Genomic DNA, 18,155 nt, shown 5'->3' on the forward strand with positions numbered 1-18,155 from the left:
TTTTCTACATCTAATTTTTTATGATGATGTCTATAATATTGGCGAATAAGAGTGTAAAGGTGACTATAGGGGTGTTATTTCATGTCTAGAGGGCTCTAATCATGTTAAAAAGTGTATTTAGAAGGTGGTAAACAGGTTTTCTACATCTAATTTTTTATGATGATGTCTATTATATTGGCAAATAAGAGTGTAAAGGTGACTATAGGGGTGTTATTTCATGTCTAGAGGGCTCTAATCATGTTAAAAAGTGTATTCAGAAGGTGGTAAACAGGTTTTCTATGTCTTATTTTCTTTTATGATGTTTACTATATTGGCTAATAGGAGTGTAAAGGTGACTATAGGGGTGCTATTTCATGTCTAGAGGGCTCTAATCATGTTAAAAAAGTGTATTTAGAAGGTGATAAACAGGTTTCCTATGTCTTATTTTCTATAATGATGTCTATTATATTGGCGAATAAGAGTGTAAAGGTGACTATAGGGGTGTTATTTCATGTCGAGAGGGCTCTATCATGTTAAAAAGTGGATTTAGAAGGTGGTAAACATGTTTCCCATGTCTTATTTTCGATTATGATGTCTATTATATTGGCTAATAAGAGTGTAAAGGTGACTATAGGGGTGTTATTTCATGTCTAGAGGGCTCTGATCATGTTAAAAAGTGTATTTAGAAGGTTTTCTATTTCCTATTTTCAGAAATAAAGTTGCATTGTTTAATTTTTCAGAATGTGTTTTGGGCATCACTGCAATAAGGGACGGTGACGCCCCTACGCTTGTTGTTGTTGTGTAGGACGTGTCTACTGGCCTTGCTGAAGACGATGGACATGAGGAAGAGGTCAAGCAGCAGCGTCTCTGACAGATGCCGGTAGTCGAAGGTGAAGAAGAGCACGGTGAAAAGGATGGTCATGTACTGATAGGTGGGGCTGCTGTAGCACGAGCGCAGCAACTTCAGGCCCGCCACCGTGATCATCAGAGCTCCCACCCTGAGTGAAAGAACGAGACGGACGGGGGAGACAAAAACAAAAGGTGAGACAAAGGCACGTTATGGCGGGAAAGAAAGCACGCTCTCACTCCGTGTCCAGTCTCTTGGGGTCGGCCAGCTCTCTGGCGCTGCCGCTCAGTTCGTTGAGGATGACGAGCGGGTAGAGGACGTTCCTCTCCATGAAGAGCAGCCACACGTGAAGCTTCTCGAACCACATCACGTGTGCCGCCCCTGCAAGGAAACCACATGTCCTCATAACACTTGTCTGCTTTGGCTGCATCTTCTTTCATTTGAAACCTTATTGTGGCCAGTCATGACTCATGGTGGATATATTCTTACCAATTTGAATATTTGATCAATTTTTATCTCTTTGTCTTCGTGTAAGGAACGATTAGTGGTTTGTTTGTTTCTTTTTGAATCCAATGTGTTTGTTATTCATACGGTTACATGTCATATTTCACACATCACCCATCCCATACTCCTGGAGCACCCCCCACAGGACACGGTCCACAAAGCACGTGTAGACCAGTTGGCCAAACCCCCATGTACCCTCCAGTAGCCTCATTAGAGTGTAGAGCTGGTCCAGTGTTCCACCACCACGACCAAAACCGCATTATGAAGCCCACACCAGCTGGTGGCCTCAATATTACATATATATTTTTCCCCTTAGTATTTCATCTCTATGCGACGATAATGATATTATTTGTCCTCATAACATTACAACATTATTCTTGTACATTTTCCTATTAATATTTGGACTTTATATTCATAAAATGACAGCTGCATTTCTCCATTTTCGCTGTTGTTTTTGTCAGGATTTTTCAACTATTTGTAGTAAATGTTCTTCTCATAATTATGACTTTATTCCCATAATATATTGACTTTATTGTCGTAATAGGTTTTCTATGTCTTATTTTCTCTTATGTTGTCTGCTATATTGGCTAATAGGAATGTAAAGGTGACTATAGGGGTGTTATTTCATGTCTAGAGGGCTCTAATCATGTTACAAAGCATATTTAGAAGGTGGCAAACAGGTTTTCTATGTCTTATTTTCGCTTATGATGTCTGCTATGTTGGCTAATAGGAGTGTAAATGTGGCTATAGGGGTGTTATTTCATGTCTAGAGGGCTCTAATCATGTTACAAAGTATATTTAGAAGGTGGTAAACAGGTTTTCTATGTCTTATTTTCGGTTATGATGTCTGCTATATTGGCTAATAGGAATGTAAAGGTGACTATAGGGGTGTTATTTCATGTCTAGAGGGCTCTAATCATGTTACAAAGCATATTTAGAAGGTGGTAAACAAGTTTTCCATGTCTTATTTTCTCATAATTATGACTTTATTTCCGTAATATTTTGACTTTATTGTCTAGATATTAGAAGTTGCAAGTTAACTTCCCAAAATGACAACTTTTGAGGGTTTTGTCTCTGTCTTGTAATATTACAATCCTTTTTCTACCTTTAATATTTCACCTCGATGCTACTAAAATGAAATAAATAATCTTCTGATTTCTACATGATTCTGCTGTTTAGTGAAATGATGTTTAGAATAGAAAAGCGTGGCGGCTGTGGATGGCGTGTAGTAGCTCATGTGTAGTATCTTGCGTACTCACCCCTGACCTCAAACTGATAGTACTCCTTGGTTTTGAGTAGCGGGTGTGAGAAGCAGTGCCAGGGCAGCTGCTTGCGGACCTGAGGCAGCAGGTAGTGGGCGAGAAGCCCCACGGCGGCCAGCAAGGCGTACAGCACGTAGCTCAGGAAGGGCTGTGTGGGGGGGGGACGCAGAAATTAGTCTGTCTGTGTTTGGTGCGTTTGGCGTGCTAGCTCGCGCCCGGCGTGTGTGCACCTGCAGAGCGATGAAGACGGTGCTGACGTGGATGGCGAAGTAGAGCACGGCGATGAGCACGCAGACGATCAGGTCCGACTGCAGACGCTCGTTCTGAGATGGACACAGATGTTGCACTGAGCGCTTTCATCCGAGCCGCGAGCGTGCACGTGCGTCTTCACTCACCACTGAGGCCCTCAGCTTCTCGGGAAGGGGGTCCTGCACCTCTGCTAGAGGGTCTTCGGGGTTGCTGTCTCTCAAGTTGGGCAAAATCTTTGACTGGATCAGCGATCTACGAGGAAAAACAAACAGAAGCACTGAAGGGGGCGTGTCCCAGTCCTTCGCCTTTGTTGGCTTACGTGAGCGCTCACATGAGGACAGAGGGGTCGCTGCTCTGCCGGCTAAGGTGGTAGGACACGGCCACCAGGAGGCCGCAGAAGACGGAGAAGAGCACTGGGATGTGATGAGGCTCCCAGGTCTCCTGACACGTGACAAACGTAGTGCTGGTCATGATCAGCATCCGCCATGCCGCCGCGTGTGTGTGTGTGTGTGTGTGTGTGTGTGAGCTCACCTTCAGGGCGCCGTAGCAGAAGGCGTAGAGCAGCGCCACGGTGACCACGCTGCGAAGGAAGCCGTACAGCGCCGACAGGAGGCTGGTGGAGGCTGCCAGACAGGATGCACACATCGACACGGCAATGTCACTATATATGATGCCCGCACCGTACACCTTTCACTGTAAAAGTGACTATAGGGGTGTTATAATATGTCTAGAGGGCTCTAATCATGTTAGAAAGTGTATTTAGAAGGCTGCAAACAGGTTTTCTATGTCTTATGCTGTCTGCTATATTGGCGTAAAGGTGGAGTGATAGGAGTGTAAAGGTGACTATAGGGGTGTTATTTCATGTCTAGAGGGCTCTAATCATTTAATAAAGCAAATTTAGAAGGTGGTAAACAGGTTTTCTATGTCTTATTTTCGCTTATGATGTCTGCTATATTGGCTAATAGGAGTGTTAAGGTGACTATAGGGGTGTTATTTCATGTCTAGAGGGCTCTAATCATGTTACAAAGCATATTTAGAAGGCTGCAAACAGGTTTTCTACGTCTTGTGTCTTATTTTCTCAAATAAAGTCCACTACATTGGGTAATAGGAGTGTTAAGGTGATTATAGGGGTGTTATTTTAATGTCAACAGGGCTCTAATCGTGGTAAAAGTATATTTAGAAGGCTGCAAAAAGGTTTTCTGTGTCTTATTTTCTCTTATTATGTCTACCATATTGGATAATAAAAGTGATAAGGTGATTATAGGGCTGTTTCATGTCTAGAGGGCTCTAATCATGTTAAAAAGCATATTTAGAAGGCTGTAAACAGGTTTTCTATGTCTTATTTTCTCTTGTATGTCTACTATATTGGGTAATAAAAGTGCTAAGGTGATTGTAGGGCTGTTGTTTCATGTCAAGAGAGCTCTAATCATGTTAAAAAGTGTATTTAGAAGGCTGTAAACACTCTTATGTCTACTATATTGGGTAATAGGAGTGTAAAGGTGATTATAGGAGTGTTATTTCATACCAACAGGACTCTAATCATGTTACAAAGCAGACTTAGAAGGCTGTAAACAGGTTTTCTATGCCATAACGTGAATTAATTAATTAATCATACTTAATTAGTCAAAGTTATTGTGGCGGGGTGTGGAAGCAATGAAGCGCCATAAAGGAGGAATTAATGTATAGCCGTCAGTGCCTGGCCAGAACATGAAGTAAGTGGAGAAGCAGCCTGAAATGCGTATGTGACTCACCGTTGCCCCCAAAGACGTGGATGTCCAGCTGCTCAAAGAGATACATGACGAAAGTGTTGACCTGTGGCAGCAGGCCCACGAAGAAGACGATGGGGAAACACAGCGTGAAGACTGCACATACACACAAGCAAACACCATCTTGACTGACACAATAAAAAGCAGAAAAAAACAACATCATTCTAAATGCCAGAGCAGGTGGTCCAGATGCCAGAAGCTTGGTGGTTCCATATCCATTTCCTCCATCTATGCCCTTGGGCAAGACATTTTTAGTGGGACCCATTTTGCCTGCAATACCAGCCACACTGCTGGGCCACCTGGCAGCCACCTTTCACTCAGTGTATGGCAATAAATCAGCATTCTGACTTTATTCCCGTAATAATTTAACTTTATTGAGTTATAATATCACAGGAATGAGATGAGAATCACCTATGACGAGGTCCCTGGCGGATGAGAGGACGAGTGAGCCGGTCAGCGCCACGCCGTAGAGCGTGAAGCGGGACGAGGCGGTCCTCAGGCTGCTGTAGTGGAAGAGCCAGATGAGAGCGCAGCACAGGCAGAAGTAGACGGGGCGGCTGTAGGCGATGATGCGGTTGTGGCCCTGCACAGATAGATACACAGAAGAGACGTTGAAAAGACAGAATTCTGATGCAACGTTATGCCTATCTGTACACACACACACACTATTCCACAGGCATACTGGACCAATGAATGAAAGATATGCTTCTAAATAAGGTCCAAGCCTGCAGAATAACCCAACATGGAGCCATAGTAGGATGCAAAAGGCAGTATTGTGAGGTAGAAAGCGACAAAGATGTGTGTGCACTAAAAGTAGACTTACATGTCGAGGGGAGGAGGAGTCTGGTTGGACGCTCTGCCAATCCAAAAAGAAGAACAAGTCAATGAAACGTTCTTCTTGGGAATAAATTGTGGGTAGAGTCCACCTTCAGTAAAGAATACTGGCAACTTGCGATGACCAGGCAGAACTGGAAGACCCAGATGTCTGCAAAGAAGTGGTGGACTAGCAGCACCGAGCCCAAAAAAGCCACTAGCACCGCCAGCACCACAGCCAGCACGTTCTCCACAACCTCACGGTTCCTGGAAACACAACGGACAAACATCAGCAATAGAACCAAGAATGCCATTATTAAGGCGGGAAGCTTATTTACAAAAAGACAACAGGGCATAGACAAAACTGACACGGTATTTCCTAATCCCTAATCCCCCCTATATACTCCTTCACTCCATCCTCACCCCACCCTGATAAAGTACCATTTCGTATTTACACTAGTGAGACTATGTTTACCACCTTCTTAATCAGGGGTCGGTAAACTTGTAGCTTGTAGGAAAAAGCTATCCAAACAACATGTTGAAAAACACCTTTTAACATGATTAGAGCCCTCTAGACATGAAATAGCATCCCTATAGTCACCTTTACATTCCAATTAACCAATATAGTAGACATCATAAGAGAAAATAAGACATAGAAAACCTGTTTACCACCTTCTAAATAAAATCCACTTTTTAACATGATTAGAGCCCTCTCGACATGACATAACCCCCCTATAGTTACCTTTACACTCCTATTAGCCAAAATAGTAGACATAATAAGAAAAACTAAGACATAGAAAAACTGTTTACAAACACAGGCTTTTTTAACATGATTAGAGCCCTCTAAACATGAAATAACACCCCTATAGTCACCTTTACACTCCTATTAGCCAATACAGTAGACATCATAAGAGAAAATAAAGACGTACAAAACCTGCTTATCACCTTCTAAATACACTTTTTAACATGATTAGAGACCTATAAACATGAAATAACACCCCTATAGTCACCTTTACATTCCTATTAGCCAATATAGTAGACATCATAGGAGAAAATAAGACATAGAAAACCTGTTTACCACCTTCTAAATACACTTAACATGATTAGAGCCCTCTAGACATGAAATAACACCCCTATAGTCACCTTTACACTCCTATTAGCCAATATAGTAGACATCATAGGAGAAAATAAGACATAGAAAACCTGTTTACCACTTTCTAAATACACTTTTTAACATGATTAGAGCCCTCTAGACATGAAATAACACCCCTATAGTCACCTTTACACTCCTATTAGCCAATATAGTAGACATTATAAGAGAAAATAAGACATAGAAAACCTGTTTACCACCTTCTAAATATGCTTTTCTGAGTTAACTGTGGACAAAAGTGCGATTAATCACGATCAAATATTTTAATCGATTGACAGTCATAATATTATGAAAATTATTTCCAACTGTTGAATGCCAGACAAAATGAGTATTGACTTTGTTGTGTCTATGAAAAGCTGAGGTGCGGTATTTAGGTGTACATCTGGTGTAAGTTGCAGGTGTTCACATCTGGTATGTACACAGAAACATATAGAAGTGTATAGTGGTGTGACTACGTGACATGTCGTGGAAAAGGTGTGTACGCCTCACCGGTCAAAGAGGGCCAGCAGCGTGAGTCGGTCAAAGTGTAGGCCGACCCACAGGTAAGGCATGAGCCACAGGCGGTAGTACTGTTTGGCCTTGCCGGCAGCAGCGGGGGCCGCCGGGTCGTCGTGGCCCGGTGTGGCGTCCTGCCGATCCGGACTCAGATCGGTGTCCTGCTGCTCCAGGAGCTCCGGGTCCATTGTCAGGAGGCGGTTCAGGCGGATCTGAGGGAGGGAGAGCTGCCACGCGGTCAGAGTCAATACAAAGACATCACTGCCACACTCATCATCATCATCATCATCATCATACAGCTCCACCTCCTCCAGTGCCATCCACACACTCCCAAAACCTGCTAAAATAATACTCACCAGGTCATGAGGGTAAAAGCGAACTGAGGTAGAACTGGAGAGGTGGGAGTCCGTTTCCCTGCAGGAACACAAGCAGCAATTTTACCACACTTCATTACAGCCACACCTGCTATATTGGAAATGTCACTATTGTTTCTGAGCGAGGGCCAACAGGTAGCGCCAAATGCTAATTATGGCTGTTCAAATCAATCGTGGCGGGCTACCGTCACTAGATGACTATGAGTGGAAGGCAACCGGTACAGTGTGGCAAAACAAAGCATCCGTGCAGCTCTGCTATTGGATGAGGCCGTACCCAATGATCCGTGGGACACTCACCAAATGTTGTTGGAGGCTCGTCTGGTTACCGTGTCAAAGTTGACCAGGGACACATCACAGCCGACAGCCTCGTACAAGGAGGGCGTCAGTTTTCCTTCAAAACAAACGTCATAGCAGACATAAACATAACGTGTACATCATAGCAGACATAAACATAACGTGTACATCATAGCAGACATAAACATAACGTGTACATCATAGCAGACATAAGCATAACGTGTACATCATAGCAGACATAAACATAACGTGTACATCATAGCAGACATAAACATAACGTGTACATCATAGCAGACATAAACATAACGTGTACATCACAGCAGACATAAACATAACGTGTACATCACAGCAGACATAAACATAACATGTACATCACAGCAGACATAAACATAACATGTACACCATAGCAGACATAAACATAACATGTACACCATAGCAGACATAAACATAACATGTACATCATAGCAGACATAAACATCCACACCATAGCAGACATAAACATAACATGTACATCATAGCAGACATAAACATAACATGTACATCATAGCAGACATAAACATAACATGTACATCATAGCAGACATAAACATAACATGTACATCATAACAGACATAAACATAACATGTACACCATAGCAGACATAAACATAACATGTACATCATAGCAGACATAAACATAACATGTACATCATAACAGACATAAACATAACATGTATATCATAGCAGACATAAACATAACATGTACATCACAGCAGATGGACATCCACATCACAGCAGACATAACATAACATGTACATCATAACAGACATAAACATTCACATCAAAGCAGACATAAACATTCACATCATAGCAGACATAAGCATCCATACCATAGCAGACATAAACATAACATGTACATCATAGTAGACATAAACATACACAACATAGCAGACATAAACATAACATGTACATCATAGCAGCCATAAACATCCACACCATAGCAGACATAAACATAACATGTACATCATAGCAGACATAAACATCCACTCGTAGCAGACATAAACATAACATGTACATCATAGCAGACATAAACATAACATGTACACCATAGCAGACATAAACATAACATGTACATCATAGCAGACATAAACATCCACTCGTAGCAGACATAAACATAACATGTACATCATAGCAGACATAAACATCCACACCATAGCAGACATAAACATAACATGTACATCATAGCAGACATAAACATCCACTCGTAGCAGACATAAACAAGACATGTACATCATAGCAGACATAAACATAACATGTACATCATAGCAGACGAACATCCACATCACAGCAGACATAAACATAACATGTACATCATAGCAGACATAAACATCCACCAAGGTATACTGCAAATGTGGCTCAATGGCATATCTTTCTACTCATACTATTAATAATGTCAAAGTGTATTTAGAAGGTGGCAAACAGGTTATCTGTGTTATGTCTACCTACTATATTGGGTAAAAGAAGTGTAAAGGTGACTATAGGGGTGTTATGTCATCTCTAGTGGGCTCTAATCATGTTAAAAAGTGTATTTAAGAAGATTCTTTTATGCTCTAACTACAAAAATATTGCATGTATTAATATTGAACCCTACTTCATGTAAATGGACTTCTCATAGTTGGGTCTGGAAGAAATTAAGCACCATAAAGGAGGGATGAGCGTAGGCATAAAATGCAACAGTAAAAATGGGAATAAAAGAGTGAAGCTGAGATGAATCATATATTTTTTCACCTATACGACAAAGCTAGAAAGAAGAAAAGAAGCAGAGTGTTTGAGTCTGGAAGGTGCCTGAAGGGGAAAATCGTGGTGATGACAAACACCCACACTGACCACCACAAGAGCTAGCATGCTAATCCAGTTTCAGAGCACGCATACGCCGCTAAATGGAGCACAGCTACGCAGGCATTCCCATCGATGCAAGCAAGCCGCCTCATATTCGCAAAAAACATGGCGCCACTTCACCCTGCACCACCGCCGCATCAACCAATCACCCCCCCATCAACCACCACCACACGACCTCTCCCGGCTCCCACGATCCCTACCAAGGTCATCCTGCAAGCTGGTGGCGCCGACAGTAGAGGCCTTGTCCTGAGAGACATCCAGGTGCGCGCTTCCGTTCCTGGCCAGCAGGGAGGCGCTCGTGCTCAGCACTGTCACCTGGGACGCCGTTCGAGAAGGCTGCTTTTTCACCTGGGAAGCGCATGGCTGGGAGGCCTGGCTCAGCGCCTCCTGAAGACTGTGGGGAGAGGGGGGTGGGGGGAGGGGGGTTTGGACATGAGAAGCAATGGAGGCTAGGAAGTCAGGGAAGGTCAAGTGAGGGGTCAGGGTGGCTACTCTGGCTGCCATGTCGGGGGTGAAGTAGAGATATCGCATGTCTTTCCTTCCTGCGGCTGTCAGACTCCTGTGCAATAACTGTGCAATAAACCTGTGGCTTCATCACCATGTCCACAGCTGTAGATGGTATATAGAACTACCTTGACTTTGCACTTTGTGCTTTTTGTGCTCTACCTTTGCTGCTGTAAGCCATGTGTGTGCGTAGCAAGAAGAGAGTTCACGCTGTTTATTGCCTTTTGCGAACAGAGTGAGACCTCTTGTCAGTCTGGGTGGGCAATGCAAGGTAAAGTAGAATAAACCAATGAAAAAAAGTCACAATTTTAAGGGGAATACTAGACTAGAATGTTGCAATTTTTTACAAGAATACATTGGTAATATTATAAGGAAAATATTGTCTCCCCCCTACGGGAGTGCTTAGACCTGTTCTGTGGGAGTCATTCATTGGACACTGAGTCCGAGTGGACCATGTTTCATGACTCCATTGTCCAGAATTCTGCACGCATTGGTGGACACCAGTGGTGAGGGATGCCGTCAGGCAGATCATATCTTTTTGGCCCACGGGACTCCATGAGTACTCCACAAGTATGGGGTATCGGACCGCCACGGACTAAATCAGCCCCTCCAAGTCCGAGTCCATGGTTCTCGCCTGGAAGATGGTGGAGTGCCATCTCCACGTCAGGGATGACATTCTGCCCCAATTGGAGGAGTTGAATGATGAGGGAAGGATGGAACAGTCAAATTGGTCTGCAGGGTTGCGGACTCTCACTTCAGCAGTGGATCTACGTTCCTACCTATGGTCATGAGCTCTAGGTGGTGACAAGATGGCGGGTACAAGCCTAAATGGGTTTTCTTTGTAGGATGGCTGGGCTATCTCTTAGAGGTAAGGTGAGAAGTCATTTGGGAGAAACTCTGAGTAGAATCGATGTTCCTCCGCATTGAGAGGAGCCAGATGATGTGGACTAGGAATCTGGTCAGGATGCCTCCCGGACACCTCCTTGTGGAGGTGTTCAGGGCATGTCCGACCCAGGACTACTTCTCTCTACTGGCCCGGGAACACCTAGGGTTCCATTGGGAGGAGCTGGACTAAGTAGCCGGGGAGAAGAAAGTCTGCGCTTCCCTGCTTAGGCTGATCTGGGATAAGCGGTACAAGATGGATGGATGTTGGAAAGATGAATGTAGGTAGACTTTGAGCCTCGGAAGTGAAATGTTCCTCAGTTGGTAAACAGGAGCCAAAGAGAAGTAGACATCCATCGTGTGAGGACCATACATGACAGTGGTCTTCAAGACCTCCAAATAATTCTGTGAAGCATGCTGCACTTTATAAACAAACACTGCAAGGTTTCTAAATTCTATATCATCTTCATGAAAAGAAGAGGCCAAGCAAGCAAATGAAAAGGATTGAATTAATTATTACGGCAATCATGCACACTTCTGATGAGCAGGCTCGATTAGTCAGGCCTGGCAACTTTGAAAAGACTACATTATTCGCTTTGCAAAGCAAAACGTGTTCATGAAAGGATGACATGGCAGCAGAACAACATGAAGAAGGGGCTTTGTGGAGAAAAAAGGAAGCAAGCCAGGATGAAGGTGAACTCATGCAAAGCAGGAAAAACACGGACACTGATGATGATGATGATGCTGTGATGCCGCATGCATGGCAGAAGATGTGATCACAAGTTCCCCTCCAGGACAAAAAATATGGAAGAAGCGGGAGAGCTGGCAACATGCATCATGCCAGGCCACAAGAAAGCTCCTCGTACCTGAGAGGAGATCCAATGAGGGAGGAGGGCGGCGTGGGGTTACTCCCTGCATTGTGCCGCCGCCGCACCGCCTGCCGGCGAAACGTGCTACGCTCGCGCCGGAATACCACCGTCTCCTCGCCGCCAGGGGCTGTGATGGTGAGAGACATGATTTTGGCCTGTCAGGCTGGACTTTGTTGTTCTAGTAAGTCCTGACTCGGGCGCTTTTCACCAGCTTTGGAGAGCCGAGCATGACCATCGAAAAACGACAAAACAAACACCATCCTCGCTGCCGTTCCCGTCTTTCCAAATCATTCCTCACCCACAGATGAAGATGATTTCAACACCGTCGCCACGGTGAGGAAAACACCGCAATTTCATTATACCCAAGTGAACCAGTTCTTAAATTCAAATAGGTTGCTTGAAAACACCCTTTGACTCATACAAGACCAGAAGGAAAGAAGAACTAGCTGGCTAGTTCCAAATGCTCGCCCTGCATCCTGGCCGTCCCCCAATGGCAGACAAGTGGAGATGCTCAAACATGTTGCCTAGCAACCATGAGCTTTAATAACACCTGCTGGCATTAGCTAGCTCCTATTACCCAATACAATCCATGTTATAAGACAAAATAAGACACAATATACACTTACACATTAGCACTGGCATTAGCTAGCGCCTATTACCCAATACACTCCACATTATAAGACAAAATAAGACATAATATACACTCACACATCAGCACTGGCATTAGTTAGTGCCTATTACCCAATACACTCCACATTATAAGACAAAATAAGACATAATATACATTCACACATCAGCAATGGCATTAGCTAGCTCCTATTACTCAATACACTTCAACATTATAAGACAAAATAAGACATAATATACACTCACACATCAGCACTGGCATTAGCTAGCGCCTATTAACCAATACACTCCACATTATAAGACAAAATAAGACATAATATACACTCACACATCAGCACTGGCATTAGCTAGTTCCTATTACCCAATACACTCAATGTTGTAAGACAAAATAAGACATAATATACACTGACACATCAGCACTGGTATCAGCTAGCTCCTATTACCCAATACACTCAATGTTGTAAGACAAAATAAGACATAATATACACTGACACATCAGCACTGGCATCAGCTAGCTCCTATTACCCAATATACTCAGTGTTGTAAGACAAAATAAGACATAATTTACACTCACACATCAGCACTGGCATTAGCTTGCTTCCATCACCCAATACACTCCACATTATAAGACAAAATAAGACATAATTTACTGCTTTTGCAGTTAACTGTTGGAATATAAAAAAATTTGACCTTGACCTTGAAAAGGCCGGGTCCACTTGAACGTCTAGTGGGTTCCTCCCTTGACTGGAGTCAGAGAGCAGCTGTTTGCACACGCTGTGGTATCACTGTGGTATCGCTGTGGTATCGCTGTGGTATCACTGTGGTATCGCTGTGGTATCGCTCACAGCCCGGTTTCAGTGTGTGAGTGTGTGGCGTGTTCACTACATACCCCGCAGGCAAGCAGCAGCGACGTCCAGAGGCTCGGAGAACACCGCCTGGCTGGGTAGACTGTTCCTGGAGCGGGTCACCGACTCCAGCTGGGAGGCGCGACCCAGCAGGGACACGGCATCCAGCACCTCCCCTTCTTTGGCTTCCAAGTCCGACTTGGAGGTGGTAAGCGGTCGGGGCCCGACAGGAGCTCCGAGGCGAGCGGGGTCGTTAAGGCGGGCGGCGGTACCGCTGTCCAAACTCAACACTCGTGCGTGCGTCCTGCCGCTGCCTGTGCTGAGGGCGCGGCGGGAGGCACGCCGCCTACCTCCAGGTCGTGTTCTCGACTCAGACGCCGCTGAGGAGCTGGTTACAATGTGCTTGGCTTTGAGGGCACGGTATCGCCCCTCGGGTGAGTGGCAGGCCCGCGAGGTGGCGCTGGAGGAGCTGTCGGTGCTCAGATGGTGGGTGGAACGCAGACTGGACGCACAGCTCAGTTCGCTCTGGTCGCTGGAGTCCTCCTCTCCGGCCCCCGTAAACACAGCGCTACAAGGCTTGGCCAGCCCGTGAATGGTCTTATTGTCCCGGTGGCGGCTGGCGTCAAAGCTGCTCGCCCTTTTCTTCCCCGTACGCCGCCGCCCGCTGCGGCCTGTCGACAGAGAGCAAGTCCTTTGTACTAGGTTTGACGACGTGCCACCTTTTCCGTCCCCCTGCTCTGCTCCAGCTGAGCCACCGGTCCTGATGCCAGGGTCTTCCTGGGCACAGACGGCAGCCGCAGAGGACGCAGGCTCCGCCGGCGGGTCAAGAGTCAGCTCGTTGGCGTGAGGGTTCTTGTTGGCCTGGTTACTCACACCAGTGTTTGATATCCTGGCGTCTGTATGAGCGCATCCCGCATCTCCACCGTCTCGCGGCTCCTCCCCTGAGAGCGAGAGCAGGCTCTCCACGTGCGTGGAGCTGGTCTGCTCGCTGTGGAAGCTGCTGACGGTGCTGTTGGTGTCTCGGTCCGTGCCGCTGCAGTAGCTCTCCGTGGAGCCGCTGCTGCGAGTGCTGAGGCTGCGCAGGCTCTCTGCGCTGCGCTCACCTCGACGGGATTTGCCTCCCGCAGAAGAGCATCTCCCGCTTCCGCTCAACATGTCCCCTTGGTACAGACCCGAGCCGCCCTCTCCAGCATCCCCGGATGCAGAGCGACACACCCTGTGCGTGTCTTTGTGTCCACAACATTCCATTCCCGAGGTGGTAGCCGGCGCTCCGTCCGGCCGGTAGACACGCTCAGCCGCCTCTCCGCCGCATAGCCTGGTCCGGTGTGGCCTCGCGGCCTCCAGCTCGCACACGGTGTCGAGGCCGACCCGTCTGGCCTGCGAGTACACAGCAAAGTCCGGCAGACCGGGGTCAGGGAACGCAGAACCTGCTGAGCTGGACGTCCGAGGCAGACCCCGCGAACGAGGCTCTTTCCTAAAGGACTGCGTGGACGCGTGAGGGGCTCCGTCCGTGTCGCACGAGGACAGGCTGTAGTGACAAGCAGCGGGGGTGCAGAGCTCTGCGGCTTCCCTGGAAAGCTCGGAAGGACACAAGGAGGTGGACGGCTGCAGGGAGGCGAAGGAGTCATTGGCAACCAGGCAGTACATCTTTGTGTCCGAAAGCAAATCTAAAACAACAAAACATCCACAGTAAAAAAAAAATGACATACGGTACGCCATATTTCACCACTGCTGTGCACGTGTGTGTGCACGTGTGTGTGTGTTGGCGCACCGTGGTCGTGACTGCAGCGCTCCACGAGAGTCAAGCTGATGTCATCGCAGGTCTTCCCCACATCTGCACACAAAAGGGAACCAGTCAAACTCAACTAAACAACCTTTCAGTTAACCCAAGGGTGGCCAAAGTACGGCCCGGGGTCCATCTGCCACTTACACATGTGTTTTTTTATTGGCACGCCGCATAGTCTAGAAATATAACAAGAAAACTGAAAAAGGAAAAGGCAAGAACCATTTCAAAATACTCAAAATATTTAAACAATGTTGTAATCTAAGAACAAGAGTCAGAATTTTATGACTACATTTCATAACGTCATAAAATGAGGGAAAATAACATCTAGGATAAAGTTGAAATATTTACTTCAATTCAATACCCAAGACATATTTATTTGGAGAAAAAGTCATATTCCAAAGAGGGAAAAAAGGCTTTTATCAGAATCAAAACATTAAGAATACATTTGTAATATTACAGAAATAAATGGCATCAGCATAGAGCTGATTTTTTTTTTGGGTTAGTGGAGCGGATAGAGCCCATGTGATCACAACAACAGTATGGGCGTAAAGGTGACTATAGGGGTGTTATGTTATGTCTAGAGGGCTCTAATCATGTCAAAAGTGTATTTAGAAGGTGGTAAACGGGTTGTCTTATTATGTCTACTATATTTGCTAATAGGAGTGTAAAGGTGAATATAGGGGTACTATTTAATGTCTGAGGGCTCTAATCATGTTAAAAAGTGTATTTAGAAGGTGGTAAACAGGTTTTCTATGTCTTATTTTCTCCTATGATGTCTACTATATTGGCTAATAGGAGTGTAAAGGTGAATATAGGGGTGTTATTTAATGTCTGAGGGCTCTAATCACGTTAGAAACTGTATTTAGAAGGTGGTAAACATGTTTTCTATGTCTTATGTTCTCTATGGTGTCTACTATATTTCTAATAGGAGTGTAAAAGTCACTATAGGGGTGTTATTTCATGTCTAGAGGGCTCTAATCATGTTACAAAGTGTATTTAGAAGGTGGTAAAAAGGTTTTCTATGTCTTATTTTCTCTTATAATGTCTACTATATTGTGTAATAAAGTGTGACTATGGTCACTATAGGGATGTTATTTCATGTCTAGAGGGCTCTGATCATGTTAAAAAGTATATTTAGAAGGTGGTAAAGGGCTTCTATGTCTAATATATTGACTAATAGGAGTGTAACGGTGACTTACTGACCCCTAGTGACCAATGTGGGATATTACATTCACATGCTGAATGTGCCAGTGTTACCTTTGGCTCCAGTTGCTCTACCCAAGGTGGAGGACAGCATCTGAAATGTGAATGCAAAGATGAGAGTCTTGATGGAAAAATATCAACATATGGCAAGGAAAACAGTCCAAATAAGAGCAGAATAAAACATGGTGAGAATAATGGAGGAATAAAATAAAAAATATATAAAATAAATAAATAAAATAAAGACAAGCTGTAAAAATACAGGATGTATCTTTGCATCAGCGTATGTCACCTTGACTAGAGGAAAAAATTCGGGCACCCCTGACTGCGCCTCCTCCCCAGGTTATGTCCGTCCTCACCTGTTGCTTGGACTCCATCCCGATGGAAGAATTCCTTGAACTGCAGTCCACCGGGGGCGTCGCTTGCCTGATCAAGTCTGCCATCTCCATCCCCCCTCCGGGGTCCCTGTGGGGGGGGGGGCAATCACACATACTCATGTTACACACAACCTCCTCCCACTGGACTGGTGGCCAGCCAATCACAGGGCACATATAGACAAACAACCATTCACACTCACATTCATACCTATGGACAATTTGGAGTGGCCAATTAACCTAGCATGTTTTTGGAATGTGGGAGGAAACCGGAGTACCGGGAGAAAACCCACCCATAGGTGGGACAGGCTGGGATAGGCTCCAGCACGGCGGCGACCCTTGTGAGGATAAGCGGTAAAAAATTGATGGATGGATGAATTATGAGTTTGCATTCACCCACAAGGCTTGGGGGAGGCGCATACACAATGACCTTTAACCCCACCTCTGGCAGCCAAAAAAAAAAGCAACATGACATTACCCGCAAGGCTCCACCCCTTCCACCTACCCGGGACCGTTGCCGTCTCGGCGACGGGTCCCGCCGCCACCACGCCCGTCGTTCGCCCCCTCGGCGCCGCTTCGGCCACCCTGCGTCTTCTTGGCCTGGAGCTCCACCACCTCGCCCTCGTCCAGGGCGTGGTGGAGTCGGTAGTTGAGCGTCTTCAGCAGCAGGAACATGGCGGCGATGACACCGCAGTAGATCCCCACAATGACCATGGTGGACGGCAAGGCCTGGGATTACAAGGATTACAGTTTGACAGTTCAGAGTGAAAAAATATGAGAAGGACGTTTTTTTTTTTTTTTAGCTGTAAATACATATTCTTCACACACGGAACAAACTTTGTGACCGTTCTTCAAAATAAGCGCTGTTTGCCCTGTGTCTTTGTAAAGAAAACAAGAATGGGATTGCCATTGGAATGGCATGGGTGACTACATCTTCCTTCATAACAAGGGCAACCATTAGAGTTGGTTGGAGATGTAGTACAATGTGTAGAGGCTGACACCCCATTAGCACAGTTAGCCAGATTGTTACCAAGATTGTTGCGTCTTTTTATACAAGACTCTGCTGAATTTACATTTGATATCCTTTTATATGGTCATATTGTGATAAATCGGTACTTTTTTTCTGATTGGGCCACACACAGGAAGGAGAAGTGAACCAAGCACCAGGTGGAGTGTACTAAGTAAACAAAGCCAGGGGGTCCAAAAAGTGGCAGATGACTGTTAAACATCCCTGTCAGCTGTGCACTCAAACGTCACAGCCAGGAAAAGTGTCAACATCCCAAAGCATTCCCTGGAGAAGCAGGAGGGAGGGATGGATGGATGGATGGATGAATGGGTGGGTGGGCTGTGGACAAATTCAGTGCACAGACTCGCTAGGCTCCATCCTTACCCTTGCACAAAACGGTACTGCGGTCCAGTGCAATATGAACCGGGTACGATTCAAAGGGACATCGTTTGG

General features: G+C 45.4%; 1 protein-coding gene across 3 annotated transcripts in view; it reads right to left on the minus strand.

The window, feature by feature from the left end:
* Positions 1 to 18,155, minus strand: part of pcnx1 (pecanex 1) — a 32,814-nt gene that overhangs the window by 13,940 nt on the left and 719 nt on the right. The window contains exons 2-22 of one of the 3 annotated variants that reach the window (XM_058057054.2): positions 17,202 to 17,425; positions 16,682 to 16,787; positions 16,380 to 16,419; positions 15,108 to 15,170; positions 13,381 to 15,003; positions 11,862 to 11,991; positions 9,810 to 10,003; positions 7,737 to 7,830; positions 7,422 to 7,479; positions 7,060 to 7,277; positions 5,534 to 5,687; positions 5,431 to 5,463; positions 5,019 to 5,190; positions 4,593 to 4,703; positions 3,373 to 3,464; positions 3,173 to 3,282; positions 2,988 to 3,093; positions 2,823 to 2,915; positions 2,590 to 2,740; positions 1,066 to 1,207; positions 800 to 977 (exon numbers count right to left, since the gene is read on the minus strand). In XM_058057054.2, the coding sequence (XP_057913037.2) occupies positions 800 to 977; positions 1,066 to 1,207; positions 2,590 to 2,740; positions 2,823 to 2,915; positions 2,988 to 3,093; positions 3,173 to 3,282; positions 3,373 to 3,464; positions 4,593 to 4,703; positions 5,019 to 5,190; positions 5,431 to 5,463; positions 5,534 to 5,687; positions 7,060 to 7,277; positions 7,422 to 7,479; positions 7,737 to 7,830; positions 9,810 to 10,003; positions 11,862 to 11,991; positions 13,381 to 15,003; positions 15,108 to 15,170; positions 16,380 to 16,419; positions 16,682 to 16,787; positions 17,202 to 17,425 (4,092 nt within the window). Of the gene's footprint in view, positions 1 to 799; positions 978 to 1,065; positions 1,208 to 2,589; positions 2,741 to 2,822; positions 2,916 to 2,987; positions 3,094 to 3,172; positions 3,283 to 3,372; positions 3,465 to 4,592; positions 4,704 to 5,018; positions 5,191 to 5,430; positions 5,464 to 5,533; positions 5,688 to 7,059; positions 7,293 to 7,421; positions 7,480 to 7,736; positions 7,831 to 9,809; positions 10,004 to 11,861; positions 11,992 to 13,380; positions 15,004 to 15,107; positions 15,171 to 16,379; positions 16,420 to 16,681; positions 16,788 to 17,201; positions 17,426 to 18,155 lie in introns of all 3 variants that reach the window. The other 2 variants (XM_058057053.2, XM_058057055.2) reach the window with 2 other exon arrangements.

The sequence above is a fragment of the Doryrhamphus excisus genome, linkage group LG19, assembly GCF_037039965.1.
Source record: "Doryrhamphus excisus strain RoL-2023G ecotype Guam linkage group LG19, RoL_Dexc_Guam_v1.1, whole genome shotgun sequence".
Taxonomy (NCBI): domain Eukaryota; kingdom Metazoa; phylum Chordata; class Actinopteri; order Syngnathiformes; family Syngnathidae; genus Doryrhamphus; species Doryrhamphus excisus.